General features: G+C 37.8%; 1 protein-coding gene across 1 annotated transcript in view; it reads right to left on the bottom strand.

The window, feature by feature from the left end:
- Nucleotides 1-12205: 12205 nt before the first annotated feature.
- Nucleotides 12206-18734, bottom strand: part of HFM1 (helicase for meiosis 1) — a 109238-nt gene continuing 102709 nt past the window's right edge. Inside the window, exons 35-36 of the mRNA XM_070786132.1 lie at nucleotides 18390-18480; nucleotides 12206-12441 (exon numbers count right to left, since the gene is read on the bottom strand). Coding sequence (XP_070642233.1) covers nucleotides 12285-12441; nucleotides 18390-18480 — 248 coding nt within the window. The 3' untranslated portion in view covers nucleotides 12206-12284. The remainder of the gene's footprint in view (nucleotides 12442-18389; nucleotides 18481-18734) is intronic.

Genomic DNA, 18734 nt, shown 5'->3' with positions numbered 1-18734 from the left:
TTTTAAACTGTCACTGACCCCAGCACCTAAAATGGGACTCCCATCAGCCAACACATTTATCTGAAACTTTTTGCTTTCTGTTTCTCTCCTTTAACAACATTCCCATATTTATGTTAACATCGACAATGCTGCTAAGTCGCTTCAGTCGTGTCCGACCCTGTGTGACCCCATAGACGGCAGCCCATGAGGCTGCCCCGTCCCTGGGATTCTCCAGGCAAGAACACTGGAGTGGGTTGACATTTCCTTCTCCAATGCATGGAAGTGAAAAGTGAAAGTGAAGTCGCTCAGTCGTGTCGGACCCTCAGCGACCCCATGGACTGCAGGCTACCAGGCTCCTCCATCCATGGGATTTTCCAGGCAAGAGTGCTGGAGTGGGGTGCCATTGCCTTCTCCACAATAGCTGCCACTTAATGAGTATTTGCTAGGTTCCAGACATTTCACTTTTTAAAATGTTTCATTTATTTATTTATTTATTTTGCTGCCCTGGGTCTTAGTTGCAACACATGGGATATTTAGTTGCAGCATGTAGGATCTAGTTGTCTCACCAGGAATCATACCACAGGTCCCTTGCATGGGGAGTATGGAATCTTAGCCACTGGGCCACCAGGGAAGTCTCCCATTGCACATTTGTTATTCATTATTCCTAATCGTTACCGTGAGTTAACAGCTATTTGTTGAAATATTTTCTCTAGATACTGGAGATAGTCAAGTGGATATCCTTTCTCCACATCATAGCTGAGGAAACTGAGGCAGAGGATCTTAGTGAGGTGCTCAGGCCCTGGACAGGGGTCGTTGCAGGCAGCCCAGGGGTTTACAGGGAGCCCAGGGTCTGTCTGGCTCTGCAGCATGGCTCCTCCCACCCCATCAGTCTGCTCCAGTGGAAAGAGGGGTACTGGAACTGCTGTCCCCTTTCAAACCTGGGTTTGAAAACTCACCAGACTGTTTGGTACATAAGGTTGCTGCTGCTGCTAAGTCACTTCAGTTGTGCCCAACTCTGTGCGACCCCATAGATGGCAGCCCACCAGGCTCCCCTATCCCTGAGATTCTCCAGGCAAGAACACTGGAGTGGGTTGCCATTTCCTTCTCCAATGCCTGAAAGTGAAAAGTGAAAGTGAATTTGCTCAGTCTTGTCCGACTCTTAGCGACCCCATGGACCACAGCCTACCAGGCTCCTCCGTCCATGGGATTTTCCAGGCAAGAGTACTGGAGTGTGGTGCCATTGCCTTCTCCAACATAAGGTTGCTAATGAACTCCAAATCTTCGAAGAAAGTTTAAAGGCATTTTAGGAACCAGGTTGAAAAATAGATAACTCACAATTACTCAGAACACAAGTTTCACCCCTAGTAATTAAAGGTTTTAATTTTTTTTCAGGAGTCTGATACACACACAGGTGTAAAAAAGTTGATGTACTACTTAAATGAATACATATAAATGGCATGAGACATAGTTCTAGGTGCATCCTTACTGCTGTTTTTATGAAGTGAAAGTGAAAGTCGCTCATTTGTGTCTGACTCTTTGCAACCCCATGGACTATAAAGTTCATGGAATTCTCCAGGGCAGAATACTAGAGTGGGTAGACATTCCTTTCTCCAGGAGATCTTTCCAACCCAGGGATAGAACACTGGTCTCCCACATTGCAGGCGGATTCTTTACCAGCTGAGCCAGCAGGGAAGTCCATAATTCACTCCATTTCTGATGTTTAGATCATAAAGCAGTGCTCAATTGTCAGTTGTGCGCTGACATCATCATGTTTTGTAGTCTTTGATTTCCCACGGAACAGAAAGGACTCTGAGCAAATTTACTCTATTGCTGAGGTCTGGACATTCGATCTCCTGGAATATAGAGATAACTTTGTTTCTGTAGGTTTGTTCTACAAGTGTATTAAGTTTTAGAACCGAAAGCCTAAAGATTTAGGTTCCTAGAAGAATCAGAAATTTTCATATTGGGAATGTAAAAATGGAGTTTCTGGAGGGCAATTTGACAATAATTTGTTTCAATAATTTAAAGGTACATTTCTAGTGAAAGATGAATGTATAAGAATGCTCATTGCAATACCAGTTATTAAAGAACTGAAAACAATCTAAATATATATGAATAGGATAGTCATTCGGAGAAGGCAATGGCACCCCACTTCAGTACTCCTGCCTGGAAAATCCCATGGATGGAGGAGCCTGGTAGGCTGCAATCCATGGGGTCGCTGAGGGTTAGACACGACTGAGTGACTTCACTTTCACTTTTCACTTTCATGCACTGGAGAAGGAAATGTCAACCCCCTCCAGTGTTCTTGCCTGGAGAATCCCAGGGACGGGAGAGCCTGGTGGGCTGCCGTCTATGGGGTCACACAGAGTCGGACACGACTGAAGTGACTTAGCAGCAGCAGTAGCAGTAGCAGTAGCAGTGTAGTCATTAAATGTTTTGCACACCATGTTCATTCTGTTGATACATGAAAACTGATTATGTATAACATTTATATTGTATTGCTAAATGAAAATAAAGAAAAAAGACTATAATTTCACTTTAAAGTGTGTGTGTGTGTATCTGGATGACTGTACTTCAAAATATGCAAACTGTGATTACCATCCAGTGGTGGATGGCAGGTGATTTTAACTTCTTTGTGCATTTCTGTATTTTCTGAAATTTCTTTTATCCACATTTCCCATTTAGATCACTCAAACCACACCCACCAATGACAACAATTCTAATGCATGATATAAATTTTTTAGTTTGCCTATATTTCTACAAAATATTTTTTCTTGTTTTTTTTTGTACAGATATTTTAAATTTACTTAGATAGCTTCACGTTCTATTTCTTAACATTTTTCACCTAGTACTGATTTTTAGGCCTCTGTTGCTATGTGTACTAGTCTATTGCTGAATTATTTTCTTTTTTTAAAATATATATTTATTTATTTTAATTGGAGGCTAAGTACTTTACAATATTTTATTGGTTTTGCCATACATCAACATGAATCCGCCATGGATGTACACTTGTTCCCCATCCTGACCCCCACTCCCACCTCCCTCCCCATACCATCCCTCTGGGTCATCCCAGTGCACCAGCCCCGAGCATCCTGTATCATGCATCGAACCTGGACTAGACACATATATTATACATGTTTCAATGCCATTCTCCCATATCATCCCACCCTCACCCTCTCCCACAGAGTGCAAAAGACTGTTCTATGTATCTGTGTCTCTTTTGCTGTCTTGCATACAGGGTTATCATTATCATCTTTGTAAATTCCATATATATGCATTAGTATACTGTATTGGTGTTTTTCTTTCTGGCTTACTTCACTCTGTATAATAGGCTCCGGTTTCATCCACCTCATCAGAACTGATTCAAATGTATTCTTTTTAATGGCTGAGTAATACTCCATTGTGTATATGTACCACAGCTTTCTTATCCATTCGTCTGCTGATGGACATCTAGGTTGCTTCCATGCCCTGGGATGGAACATTGGGGTACATGTGTCTCTTTCCCTTCTGGTTTCCTCGGTGTGTATGCCCAGCAGTGGGATTGCTGGGTCATATGGCAGTTCTTTTTCCAGTTTTTTAAGGAATCTCCACACTGTTCTCCATAGTGGCTGTACTAGTTTGCATTCCCACCAACAGTGTAAGAGGGTTCCCTTTTCTCCACACCCTCTCCAGCATTTATTGCTTGTAGACTTTTGCAGCCATTCTGACTGGCATGAAATGGCACCTCATTGTGGTTTTGATTTGCATTTCTCTGATAATGAGTGATGTTGAGCATCTTTTCATGTGTTTGTTAGCCATCTGTATGTCTTCTTTGGAGAAATGTCTGTTTAGTTCTTTGGCCCATTTTTTGATTGGGTCGTTTATTTTTCTGGAATTGAGCTGCTTGTATATTTTTGAGATTGTCAGTTGCTTCATTTGCTATTATTTTCTCCCATTCTGAAGGCTGTCTTTTCACCTTGCTTATAGTTTCCTTTGTTGTGCAGAAGATTTTAATTAGGTCCCATTTATTTTTGCTTTTATTTCCAATATTCTGGGAGGTGGGTCATAGAAGATCCTGCTGTGGTTTATGTCAGAGAGTGTTTTGCCTATGTTCTCCTCTAGGAGTTTTATAGTTTCTGGTCTTAACGTTTAGATCTTTAATCCATTTTGAGTTTATTTTTGTATATGGTGTTAGAAAGTGTTCTAGTTTCATTCTTTCACAAGTGGTTGACCAGTTTTCCCAGCACCGCTTGTTAAAGAGATTGTCTTTTCTCCATTGTATATTCTTGCCTCCTTTGTCAAAGATAAGGTGTCCATAGGTGTGTGGATTTATCTCTGGGCTTTCTATTTTGTTCCATTGATCTACATTTCTGTCTTTGTGCCAGTACCATACTGTCTTGATGACTGTGGCTTTGTAGTAGAGCCTGAATTATTTTCATAGTATAAGTACTATAAATAAGCATATGCTATTTTCATAATCAGAAAAAATCCAACAAAACTTTTTATTGAAAAGACTTCTTCTAACATCAGAGCATAAAACCATAAATTATATGATTTTGTAAATGGAATATCCAACTGGAGGATTATTTATTACACTGAAAATTTTATTTTTCTAAACACCTCTACTTTAGAAATGTATTTGGAATATGTAACTTTTTTCCATAAGTGTAGAAAATTCGAAGAGCAAAGAGAATATTTTAGGAGGCAAAATTTTCAAAAGACAAAGTTATTTTGATAGTGGAAAGTAGTGAAATGAACTTAATAAAGTGTGTTCTCACTATATATTAAAAATGAAATTAAAATCATTTAAAATAAAAGAAATATGACATTGCAATGCAAACAGAAATTGAGGAGAATCCCAGAAGGATAGGAAGTAGTTGATGGACAGCACAGGAAAATGAAAAGACAACTGGAGGAAGTAATAAAGCCTATGGGGAAAAACTTGAAATTTATATACTGAAAGTTCATAATTTTCAACATAAAAATCTAATAACAACTGATAATCCCTTTCCTTTCTTTAAACTTTAAGGATAAAAATAGAACTTTAAGAATTACTTTATACAATCATATTTTTATAAGATAGATATCAAATACTCTCAGTAAGATTTGTGTTTAACTTTCAAACTTCTCCTCAAAACAGTATATTCCTAGATGATAGATGCAGAAAAAAAATCACATGTAACTATTTATTATGGGGGAAAGTGGCAAGATGAGAGCCATATTTCAAGCAGATAATGCTTAAGTCCTATGATGCTGGAAAATGTCACAAATAATTGGGTTTCTTCTCTGTCTTTTTTAGGGTAGTTTTCACATACAGCAGACAGAAAGCTTTATGACACAACACTAACAGACAAAACCAAATTGTCTTTACAAAAAGGATTTTGTTGAACACAGGCTCTCCTTTCTCTCTTCAAAATATTGGGTTTCAAAATGAAGTCATTGACCTAGGAAAGATAAACAAATAGGCTCCAGGGATCTGGAGGCAGGACAAAAAGCAGGTTAAAGAACAGAAGCTTAAGTGTGAAAACCGAAAAACAATTACCTGAGGCTCAGTGCCAAATGGGAAGAAGAGATGTCTACTGATGTTGACAGGTGACCTGCAAAGGGGATAACCCACTCCCATATTCTTGCCTAGAAAAATCCCATGGACAGAGGAGCCTGGCAGGCTACAGTCTGTGGGGTCACAAAGAGTAGGACATGACTGAATCGATGCAGAAAGCACATACACATGTATAAAATATATACATAACAAGAGAATTTACCTCATAGGGCTATTGTAAAGATTAAGGGTATATGCCATCTATGTTCTATGTACCAGAGGGCCTTACTTAGGAAGTTTTTTTTTAAAAAAAGAAAGCATGTTTAACATTTGAGCATCCATCTGAGACTCAGATCTTAATTTTTATACTGAGATTGGTGCAATTGCAATGATTTCCATAGATCATATTAAGAAATGAGACTTCTTGCACAAATCTATCACTATTAATGATATAGTGAGTAGAAATATGGTCAAGAAGTTGTGTAAGAGAGAAAAATCAGAAAACAGATGCAGCTAGAAAGCCATTTACTGAGGTGCAAATATTCAGTTGCAGAGAGCTAATTCCCAAACTAAAATTAAGAAGAAAAGGCATAAGTCATCATCACCATCCTCACCATCATCCCATGACTCAGATAGTTCAAGAGAGTCTCAGTCTTCTGATTCTGAAAGTGCTTCTGAAGAAAATTTTTAAAAAGAAAAAAGAAACATGAAAAAAATCCTGAAAACACAAACAAGGAAAAATTAAAGAAAAATGCATCTAGTGAAATGAGGCTGAAAATTTGAACATGACTCCAGTCTATTGTCTATTCAGAAGAGATACTCCTATACTTGAAAATAGATTCCTACCAGGAACATGAGACCAGAACCTCAGTGGAAAAGGAAAACCAAAAGTCAAATGGTCAAGAAAATGAGCATGTACATGACAAAAATAAAAATTTGACCATGTTATCAAGCAAGCCCTAGGACAAATGGAGGCAAAAGTGGATGAGTGAGTTGTGCAAATTAATTTCTGTCTCCATTTTCAAGTTTAGAGACCTGTTGATGAATTTCCTTTATTTCTGTATTTTCATTGTTTTTAGGTTTTTGGCTTTTTTTCTTTTTAATGAGACTTAAAATTGAGTTGATCTTTTGATAATCTGTAACCTGAATAATTTGTCTTGCTAAAATAAACTTGAAAAAAAATTGTAGCAAAATTCTTTTAGCTTTAAAAAAAGTTCTAATTGGTAAAAGTTGTTTCCAAAGTTAACAATTTAGAAATAATAAAAACAAAGGTGACTTTAGTCATTTGTATAATTTTAAAGGTTTGAAGCCATCTACTGTCACAGGAGGTAAATTCAGGCAAAATGTTAATGTCAGCTGAATTTTAATTCCTCTTTTAATAAAACATTTTATAACTAAACATAAAATTCATGACTGTAGGTTTATGGACACTTTTCTAAATCTTTTAGAATGCTATGTGGGGTTTGGGTTATTTTGTTTGGATTTGTTTGGGTTCATTTTGTTTTGCTGAAGTATGTAGGGATTTTTAAGGCAGGTGTTAGTTTAGGGAAAGGTTTCTGAATTGAAATGTGAAAAGAAAGACAAAGATTGCTCTTTTGAATTATCTGCCCTAATTTTTAAAAATTTTATTTATTTATTTAGGGCTGTGCTGGGTCTTCACTGCGAGCATGTTCTTCTCTAGTAGCAGTAAAAGGGATATTCTCCAGTTGTGATGCATGGGCTTGTCATTGCTGTGGCTTCTCTTGTTGGGGAGCACAGGATCTAGGGTGTGCGGACTTCAGTAGTGTGGCAGGTGGGCTTAGTAGTTGTGGCTCCCGGGCTCTAGAGCACAGGGTCAACAGTTGTGGCACACAGGCTTAGTTGCTGCGAGGCATGTGGGATCTTCCCGGATCGGGGATCGAACCGTGTCTCCTGCATTGGCAGGTGGACTGTATTACTGAGCCACCAGGGAAGACTGAATTATTGCTTTTACGTTACACTAATAAAACAAAACTCTACAGGGTATCTAAGTGCCTCTCAAAGCTACATAACAAAATACCCAGTTGATGTATGAGAATTATAAAGATAATTTAGACAGTTGGTGAAGAAAACAACCTATACTGAGAGGTAATTAAAGAAGAGCTATACCACCATGCTACATTTAAAATAGGAAATATATGTGCAGAAAACCAAGTAATAATCATTACTCTTTTATAATTGTCTTCTGGAATGGATCCTCTTAAAATTCTGATATCATCCTCTTCTCTTCCTTTCCAGTGAAAACAAGTGCGTCTTACGCTTTAATGTGCATATAATCACCTGAGGATCTTGTTAAAATGCAGATTCTGACTCAGAAGGTCTGGAGGGAGGCCCAAGACCTTCTAATCAACTCCCAGGTATCTCCCATGTTACTGGTCTTCGGATCAGACTTTAGGTAGCAAGGTCTTTAACTACCGGCAGCCAGGAGTTGAAATACCAAGCAATAGTAAGTGGCAGCATTTTCCCTTCTGTTTTGTTTGTTCCACTAACTAATCAAAACTCACACTAAATTCTTAGCTTACTCACTTAGCTTAATTCTAAGCTTAGCTTAGTTTACTCCTCTTTGCCCTGATTTCCTCCTCACTGGTACCTTTTCTATACATACCTGTTATTATCTAGGATGCACTGGTATCCAGTGCTCTCCCTCTAGGTTAGGGGTCCTTGAACAGTATATTCCCTACAGTTCCTGTTGTTCCCATTTTCTAGAAATGGAGTCTTGGTAAAGAGACTATTCCATAATCTACTAAGGAGTAAACTGTGATAACATCTAGAAAAGTGAGTAATCCAGCAATCATTTGTATTTGGCTTTAGAATGTATTAGAATATGCCAAAGATTTATAATTACATTTTACTTATCATAATATTAAAATAGATTTGTGTGCTCTGACCATAAACCAACCAAGAGTGTTGGCAAGGAGGGAATGGGAATGGAGGGGACCTATTTGAAAGCATGAGGAAGTATATATAGGAGGGAGGTCTAAGATTAAAATCTTTTCTATGGATGATAATCTGTGGAAATCAAGAGTTCATTATTCAAGTCCTATATGATTTAACACAACTCAGACACGACAACTAAATATTGTATTATCTCACCCCTTCCCAATGGGTTATTTGAAGTGCTGTTAAGGAATATTTCTTTTCAGTACAAATAGTTACCATTCATTGAACACATACTATGTATCAGTACTTAAACTAAGAACTTTCTATGTAGTGGCTTACTAAATTCTCACTCCATACCTATGAGGTAGCTGCCAAACAGCCAATTAAGGACATTTTTAATCGAAAAAAACTTCTGGATATTTAACCCAACAAAGATTTTTGTGAAAACTCTGTTGTATGGTTCATTCTATAGGAATAAGTTAACCCAATGTATTTATAGCATAGCTAATAAATAGGAAAACTTAGGGTTATTATTCACTTCATGGAAAGAATACCCAGTGACTGTACTCCTTTAAGCGGTCAGTATATATAACAAGGTTTTGAATCACATATATTTAACATACACATAATTTTCCAGGTAAGCACTTGCTCAAATGGCAAATTATCTACCCAAGTGTTTCTAAAATTGCCCTGATGATAGAAAGTGACCTGGAGTGCTTCTTAAAACCATAGAACTCTTAGTTCTGTTCACTGGTGATTCTGAATTAGTTGCTCTGAGATGAAGTCTGCCAAGTTTGTGTACTTACTATATTATCCATACATTTCTTATGATGAGCAAAGTTTGGGAAACATCAGTTTGTGAGTAAAGTTCAAGCTTCTTATTTTAACATCTAAAGTCTTCCACAAAGTGACCTCAAGGTACAGATCAAACATCTACAACATTTACCTATGTTTATAATTATCTATTCATTATTCCTCCCTCGGAGCTTTGCTCAAACTCTCCCCTCTGCCTACAATGTCCTTCTCTCATGTATTTGCCCATCAAAATCTTATTCATCTTTCAAAGCTCAGTTCAAATTTTTACCCCTATAAAGGCTTCCTTGACCCCATAGTCAGGATAATACTCTCTCTCTTACAGATTCCTATAGTTCTTTATTTTTAAAAAATATTCTTTATTTACTTTGGTTGAGCTGGGTCTTCGTTGCGTACGCAAGCTTTCTCTAGTTGCGGCTAGCAGGGGCTACTCTTCATTGTGGTGCGGGCATCTCACTGTGGTGGCTTCTCTTGGTGTGGAGCACAGGCTCTAGGTGTACAGGCTTCAGTTGCAGCACATGGGCTCAGCAATTGGGGTGACCTGTCTCTAGAGTGCAGACTCAGTAGTTGTGGTACACAGGCTTAGCTGCTCCATGGCATGTGGAATCTTCCCGGACCAGATATTGAACCCGTGTCCTCTATGTTGGCAGGTGGACCCCTTCCACTGTACCATCAGGGAATTCCAGAACTCCTATAGTTCTTTAAATCTCTATTGCAGTGATTCTCAAAGTGTAGTCCCTGGAATAGCAGTATCAGCATCACTTGGGAATGTGTTAGAAGTGCACATTCTAGGCCCCATGTCAGATCTATTGAGTCAGAAACTGGGTATGGTGCTCAGCAATTTGTTTTCAAATAAGCTCTCTAGAATATTCCAACACATCCTGAAACTTGAGGCCCACTTCTCTAATGTAGTCTATATTTATTATTGTTATATTATAGGTCTTAACTTCTCTGCCAGAATGTAAAGCTCCATGAGAGCAAAAGTAGTGTCTTCATCATTTGTATCCTTTGCACTACCAGGCATAGTACTTTTCACTTAGCAGATCACAATAAGTCTTCTTAAATTAAACTGCTATTTCTTTAGTGTCAAAGTCTATGTATGCTAGATGAGCAGACTGCAGTGAACCAATTTTTCATTTTAATGGTGTTTAATAACCTTTAAAGGTTGTAGCATGATTGATTCAGATGCAGAAACACCAATTGTAAAGACGACTAAAATAAGGGCTGGTTGCTCTTACTTTTCAACAGAGACAAAGTCTTAAACTTGTTCTAAGTTTAATACATATGATGCCTCATAAATGTTTACTAATAACAGCCAACAACCTCATCTTCTTCTCTACTTCTCTTGTCTCTAAGGCTTTTACATCTGAAGAAAAATTCCTAAAGCTTCTGAAGTAGCTTCAACTTCACACTGTATCTATAAATAAATTAGATAATAAACACTGCTTAGCGTGCCTATGATACTACTTATTAATAAAGAAATCTGAGAGATAACTCACTGGAAAATAATATCAAATAACTTTTGCTGTATTAAAAATCCACATAACAAAGTTAGAAATCACCACATTAAAAAACAAGTTAAAGGAAGACAGTCTACACTGATTAATGTTTCCTTTATTGTTGCTTGAAATGATATAAGAACAGGTTCAGACAGCCACTGGATTCTTAAAAATCTTTAGTAAAAAAAATTAATGGTGAAAAATTGATACAATAAATAGATTTACTGACCTACAAACATTTTGCCTTCCCAGAATTTATTCTTAAGATAATATTAAATTGGTTCTGGTCTAAATCCAATTAATAACCAAATAGTTATTTCTAAATGAAGCTTAATTATCAGCTTATGAAACAAAGCCTCTGTAAAAGTGCTTTTCATGAAGTTACAATATTATGGGGGAAAAAATCAGTCCAAATATTTTGTTGCAAAAAAAGTCAACAAAGTTGGTCAAATCCAAGAACAGAAAATCTGAACAAGTATGAACTGCTTTTTAAAAATAAAAATCATGCTTTGTAAGGTGTCCTTATAATTTGTCTTATTAATATAAAAAGCATTTTTGTCTGTTTTAGAAGATACCATCAAATATTCCCAGAAAAGACTTTATTTCGTCAGCTTCATCATCAGGATGATACCTACTGGGGGAAAAAGCAAATGTAAAAGTTAACTATTTTTATAACACAGATTTATAATAAATAATGTACTAAATATATAAAATGGATAAACTTTAAGATTGCTGAGAGGTAATTTATCAAACGAACTTCAATAGGCATAATCTTATAGGAAGTCTGGAGGAAATTAGAATTCATGAACTATGAAAGGTAGAGACAAGTATATTAGATAGATATTTCTTTAGACATATTGGAAAGTAGTGCCATTTAATCACTGTCAACAGGTCTCAAAACCTTGACTATTCAAGAGGGAAACGGAAACTGCTAAAGGTAACCATAAAAACGATCAGCAGTAGGGGCACTGATTAGACTTAACCTGACTTCTTCTTTGAACCTGTAGAATTATAACAGAACCTGGTGGCTGAAATACAACTAGAACATTAGAAAAATTAGCTGATCTCATTTCTCAAGTGACCTCATATTTCATATTATCAACATATTGTATTCAAATTAGTAAAAAAGTTTATCAATGTAATACAGTGTTTTAAGTACTAGCATCAAATACATAGGTTCTCAAAAATTGAGATATTTGATATTTTGAATTATCTTAGGGAGCTTAGCTAACCAGAGGTCTAAAATTTTTACATCTTTAAGTAAATAAAACATTTAGGTTCTGATCCTTAAAATGAACCAAGGGAAAAGGAATGCTGAAATTCTTTGTAGAAAGCTTTCACTTGTATAGTCTTAAAATATTTTTAAAGAGTTCTTACCTGAAATCAATCTCCTTTTTACATTCATTTCTAATAAAGCAATCCACTTTATCATTAAAATTTGAAGAGTTTGATATTTTTTCAGAGCGAGTAAAGCATAGCTTTTCAATCTCTGGTGACAGACTTTGTTGTTTTCTTTCTTGTAAATGGACCTATATTTTAAGGTTAAAAAAGTCAGCAACCACTGAAGGTTTAACTATTCAGGCAGTATTTAAAAGAAAAAAGAGAGAAGTGTTTCTTCTTATAATACTTGCATTTCCAGATTGTTGAGGTAATTGTGTCATGGAGGATGCACCAAACTTGGACACAGCAGAATTTGATAAATAAATATCTGGCTTCTCATGTGATGAAACAAAACTAAAAATCAAAATGAATTACTTGGTCAATTGTGGCATATAAGAGAAACAAACCATTCTAATTTAGATCAATAGTAATTCTTTGGAAAGTATGATTAGCTTATCATATTCATCACCCATAAAATTGATGCTCTATTTCTTAGACTCATGGTGAAATTGGTGTCTCTTCTTTCTTTTTGACAAAAAAGCAATTTGTATATTCCAAATTAAATATGAATACTACTTTTAAAGGCCTACAGAAACAATCATTCAGCAGTTTTCATTAGAATTGAGTCTTAGTCATCTGTAATCAAGCAGTCCATAAATCTTCTCTAAATCCCACTTGCTTAACTTTTAGTATCCTTTCCCTATTTTGGTCTCACTGTAGACAGACATCTCTAGTTATCTTCTCATGTGTAACTGTATATTAGTGTTCATCTTTAATCTTTTATATTAAATTCATTCATTAAAAAACATTTCATGATTCACTACCATAAGCCAGATATTGCACTAGGAGCTAAGTATAAGTAGTAAACAAATCTTTAGGAGGTGATCATCTATAGAGGTGCAGACAATAAACAAACAGTAAACATAATTACAGATCCTGAAGTGATATGAAGGAAATGAACTGAGTAATAATATAGTAGATAACAGTGTGGAGCACAAACCCCCTTTAAAAAGACGGTCATGGATGCCACTCTGAGGAGGTGACAATTTAAGCTGACACAGGCTAAAATGTGACAGTCATGCAAGGAGCCACAAATAGTAGATGGTGTAGGGAAGAATCACACATATTGCTAGGACAGAATCTTTTTATCTCTTATAGCAAGGAATGGCAAGGAATTAAAACAGTAAAAAGAGTATGAAAGGAAGAGCATGTGTCTCCTTTTCATCATAGACCCTCAGCGCTCACAGGCCTTCCCAGCAGCAACTTTTGGCACCAGTTTCTCAGAGGTTTCTTGATAGAACTCCATTTTAAACCCACCTATTTTCTGTTGGTCACTTTTAAACTCTTCCAAAATTATTTGTACTTTTCTAAAGTTGTGGTGCACAACACTATTCATATGCCTTATTACTTTCCTACTTTGATTTGCCTACTTTCTTTATACCCATGGCTTTGTTCCACTGTGATGCGTCTAATCTGTTTACTGTGTATGACTTAGAGTTAGAACCAATGAATGGAAATGATAAAAAGACAAATTTTAAAAGCTAGTGAATGACCTGAGAAATCCAAACATGAAACAAGCACTATAGAATGAATAAGCTCCTGGTCACTGGAATTGTCTTGGTGGAAACAGCACGATTACTTGCCGGTAATGTTGGATGGTTCCTTTCAACTCTGGAATTCTATGAAATCTATGATTCTGTGATGTAGATACTAATGTTCAGTAAAATGACTAAATAATAGCAAAAATATCATATGACACTTACAAACTTAAAAAAATTTTTTAAAGTAGGAGAAATAACTGTTTAGTAGAAAACTGAACCCTGAATAAAAAGTTACCAATATTTCTTCTCTGTGGGAAAGTTTTGGTTCTGGCTATAACTTCTCTCCCTTACGTTCTAATCAAGTACAACATACAAATGTATTTTACATTTCTACAAAGATACTTTACGTTGAACACTTCTAATATATTTTTTTTCAAATGTCTCATATGCTGTATATCCTTAAATAATATTTATGTCTACCCACTTGTCATTTATTCTTCCCTGTTCCTTTACTGCAATATTCTATCAATTTCTAAATCTATTCTTGAAATGACTCAAAAATCCAATTCTCTCTCTCAGTTTCTCTCACCTCTGCCCCAGTTGAGGACTTATCATAGCCTGCCTTTCTCACTGGCCACTATGCTCCTGGTGGTCCTACCCTCTACAATTCATTCTACATATCACTGCTGGAATGGTATTTTTCTGATTGAATTATATAACTTTAATAGTTATAAGCTTAAATAGCCTTCAGTTCAGTTCAGTTCAGTCGCTCAGTCATGTCCAACTCTTTGCAACCCCATGAACTGCAGCACGCCAGGCCTCCCTGCCCATCACCAACTCCCGGAGTTCACTCAAACTCACGTCCATCGAGTTGGTGATGCCATCCAGCCATCTCATCCTCTGTCGTCCCCTTCTTCTCCTGCCCCCAATCCCTCCCAGCATCAGAGTCTTTTCCAATGAGCCAACTCTTCGCATGAGGTGGCCAAAGTACTAGAGTTTCAGCTTTAGCATCATTCCTTCCAAAGCAATCCCAGGGCTGATCTCCTCTAGAATGGACTGGTTGGATCTCCTTGCAGTCCAAGGGACTCTCAAGAGTCTTCTCCAACACCACAGTTCAAAAGCATCAATTCTTCGGCGCTCAGCCTTCTTCACAGTCCAACTCTCACATCCATACATGACCACTGGAAAAACCATAGCCTTGACTAGATGGACCTTTGTTGGCAAAGTAATGTCTCTGCTTTTCAATATGCTGTCCAGGTTGGTCATAACTTTTCTTCCAAGGAGCAAGCGTCTTTTAATTTCATGGCTGCAGTCACCATCTGCAGTGATTTTGGAGCCCAAAAATATAAAGTCTGACACTGTTTCCACTGTTTCCCCATCTATTTCCCATGAAGTGATGGGACCAGATGCCGTGATCTTCATTTTCTGAATGTTGAGCTTTAAGCCAACTTTTTCACTCTCCTCTTTCACTTTCATCAAGAGGCTTTTTAGTTCCTCTTCACTTTCTGCCATAAGGGTGGTGTCATCTTCATATCTGAGGTTATTGATATTTCTCCAGGCAATCTTGATTCCAGCTTGTGTTTCTTCCAGTCCAGCGTTTCTCATGATGTACTCTGCATAGAAGTTAAATAAGGAGGGTGACAATATACAGCCTTGACGTACTCCTTTTCCTATTTGGAACCAGTCTGTTGTTCCATGTCCAGTTCTAACTGTTGCTTCCTGACCTGCATACAAATATAGCTTAAATATCTTGGATGGTTCTTCACTGCCTACTGTGGAGATCAGAACCCAGAGCTGGCTAGGCTACAATGGGTCTATAAGCATTATTATTATTTTTTGGATAAGGGGTGCTGCAGATACTTAAAAAAATTAGTTGTCAAAATTTAAATGTCAGGAGATGTCACATAAATTTTAGATTCTTAGCTTTTTTGAAAAATCAGAAAATCTGACAACACTAGACTTACAGTTCCTGCACTGCAACATCTGGTTAACTCTGAGCAGTGGTTATTTCCTTTAGAGGGGGCACTCTGCAGTTACCCTTGGCCCATCAGATCTGGAAGCAGTTTGAGTTTGTGAACTCTGACGTACTGGATACAGCACAGGTATCTAAATATGGCCCCTCACAGACCTCAGCAATCTCAGCCTTAATTCTGTGCCAACATTGACCCACTTTACTGACCCTTGAGCACCAGATGCCTTTTCAAACCTTATCCCTTTACATACACTCTTCTACCTGGAATGCATACAGTTCAGTTGCTCAGTCATGTCTGACTCCTTGTGACCCCATGGACTGTAGCATGCCAGGCCTCCCTGTCCATCACCAACTCCAGGAGTTTATTCAAACTCATGTTCATTGAGTCGGTGATGCCATCCAACCATCTCATCCTCTGTCATCCCCTTCTCCTCCAGCCTTCAATTTTTCCCAGCATCAGGGTCTTTTCCAATGAGTCAGTTCTTTGTATCAGGTGGCCAAAGTATTGCAGTTTCAGCTTCAGCATCAGTCCTTCCAATGAATATTTGGACTGATTTCCTTTAGGATGGACTGGTTGGATCTCCTTGTAGTCCAAGGGACTCTCAAAAGCCTTCTCTAACACCACAGTTCAAATCATCAATTCTTTGGCACTCAGCTTTCTTTACGGTCCAACTCTCACATCCATACGTGACCACTGGAAAAACCATAGCCTTGACTAGATAGACATTTGTTGGCAAAGTAATGTCTCTGCTTTTTAATGTGCTATCTAGGTTGGTCATAGCTTTTCTTCCAAGAAGCAACCATCTTTTAATTTCATGGCTGCAGTCACCATCTGCAGTGATTTTGGAGCCCAAGAAAATAAAGTCTGACACTGTTTCCATTGTTTCCTGATCTATTTGCCATGAAGTGATGGGACTGGATGCCATGATCTTCGTTTTCTGAATGTTGAGCTTTAAGCCAACTTTTTCACTCTCCTCTTTCACCTTCATCAAGAGGCTCTTTAGTTCTTCTTCACTTTCTGCCATAAGGGTGGTGTCATCTGCATATCTGAGGTTATTGATATTTCTCCCAGAAATCTTGATTCCAGTTTGTGCTTCACCCAGCCCAGCATTTCTCATGATGTACTCTGCATATAAGTTAAATAAGCAGGATGACAATATACAGCCTTGACGTACTCCTTTCCTGATTTGGAACCAGTCTGCTGTTCCATGTCCAGTTCTAACTGCTGATTCTTGACCTGCATACAGTTTTCTCAGGAGGCAGGTCAGGTGGTCTGGTATTCCCATCTTTCCCAGAATTTTCCAGTTTGTTGTGTTCCCGACAGTCAAAGGTGTTGGCGTAGTCAACGCAGCAGAAATAGATGTTTTTCTGGAACTCTCTTGCTTTCTTGTTGATCCACCGGATGTTGGCAATTTGATCTCTGGTTCCTCTGCCTTTTCTAAATTCAGCTTGAACCTCTGGAAGTTCACGGTTCACGTACTATTGAAGCCTCGCTTGGAGAATTTTGAGCATTACTTTGCAAGTGTGTGAGATGAGTGCAATTGTGCAGTAGTTTGAGCATTCTTTGGCATTGCCTTTCTTTGGGATTGGAATGAAAACTGACCTTTTCCAGTCCTGTGGCCACCGCTGAGTTTTCCAAATTTGCTGGCATACTGACTGCAGCACTCTAACAGCATCATCTTGTAGGATTTGAAATAGCTCAACTGGAATTCCATCACCTCCACTAGCTTTGTTCGTAGTGATGCTTCCTAAGGCCCACTTGACTTTGCATTTCAGGATACCTGGCTCTAGGTGAGTGATCACACCATCGTGGTTATCTGGGTCATGAAGACCTTTTTTTGTATAGTTCTTCTTTGTATTCTTGCCACCTTTTCTTAATATCTTCTGCTTCTGTTAGGTCCCTACCATTTCTGTCCTTTATTGTGCCCATCTTTGCATGAATTGTTCCCTTGGTATCTCAAATTTTCTTGAAGAGATCTCTAGTCTTTCCCATTTTGTTGTTTTTCTCTAATTCTCTGCATTGATCACTGAGGAAGGCTTTCTTATCTCTCCTTGCTACTCTTTGGAACTCTGCATTCAAAGAGGTATAGTTTTCCTCTTCTCCTTTGCCTTTCACGTCTCTTCTTTTTTCAGCTATTAGTCTTTTCTTTTATACCTGTTAAACTCGGTTTTGTTTTTGTAATGTTTATTTATTTTTGGCTGTGTCTGATCTTAGATGCAACACACAGGATCTTTGGGATCTATGTTGCAGCAGGCGAGATCCTTCCATTACAGCATGTGGGCTCAGAAGTTGCAGTGTGTGAGCTTAGTTGCCCCACGGCAAATGGGATCTTAGTTCCCTAACTAGGGATCGAACCTGTGTTCCTTACACTGGAAGGCAGATTCTTAACCACTGAACCACCAGGGAAGTCCATCTCCCTGTCAAACTCTTATTCAGTTTTCACGTCTTGTGAAAAGTGAGGATTCCTCACCTCAGCCCCAAAGACCATGATTCAGTAGTAAGTCTAGCATGGGGGCCCAGGAATGTGCATTTTTAATGTGTTCCCCTAGGAGTTGGACATAACTGAGTGACTAAGCACGCACACACACACACACACACACACACGGCAATTTTGATTTGTGTGGTCTGACAAGAGGACTTTGAGAAATACTGCTCTAAGATTAAGAGGGCTTAGCTTGGCTGATACCCTACTGCTTCTCTGCCATCTAATGACATGATCCTCCTCTCTACTTACATGTCATAAAAATATAAAGTCGTAAGTATTTGAAACCAAAGTTCTAAAACTTGCCTCTTAGATGATTCTCTTTGGAACTGGCCTTTTGATTCTTGGAATGGTAGCTTACTTTCCCCAGTACTTGAACTCAAAGTGTTTCCAAATCCTAGGTAAAGAGATAACATTTTGAAATAAAATACCAGGAAACAGATGAATAAAGCTTTTCACAAGTTCTACAAGGACTCTCTCCAAAAAGACATGATCTGGTCAAAGAGAGAATGAAAATTCTCAACAATTAAATTTACTGTACATATATAAAACAAAGGAGTGAAGTTAATGGATTAAAACTACATAACACATAGGTTAGCTTATTAGTCACTATATTAAAAGGCCCCCAAACCACTTTTATTCATTTATAAG

Source organism: Bos indicus, chromosome 3 (assembly GCF_029378745.1).
Source record: "Bos indicus isolate NIAB-ARS_2022 breed Sahiwal x Tharparkar chromosome 3, NIAB-ARS_B.indTharparkar_mat_pri_1.0, whole genome shotgun sequence".
NCBI lineage: Eukaryota > Metazoa > Chordata > Mammalia > Artiodactyla > Bovidae > Bos > Bos indicus.
This window is presented reverse-complemented; position numbering and strand designations above follow the sequence as displayed.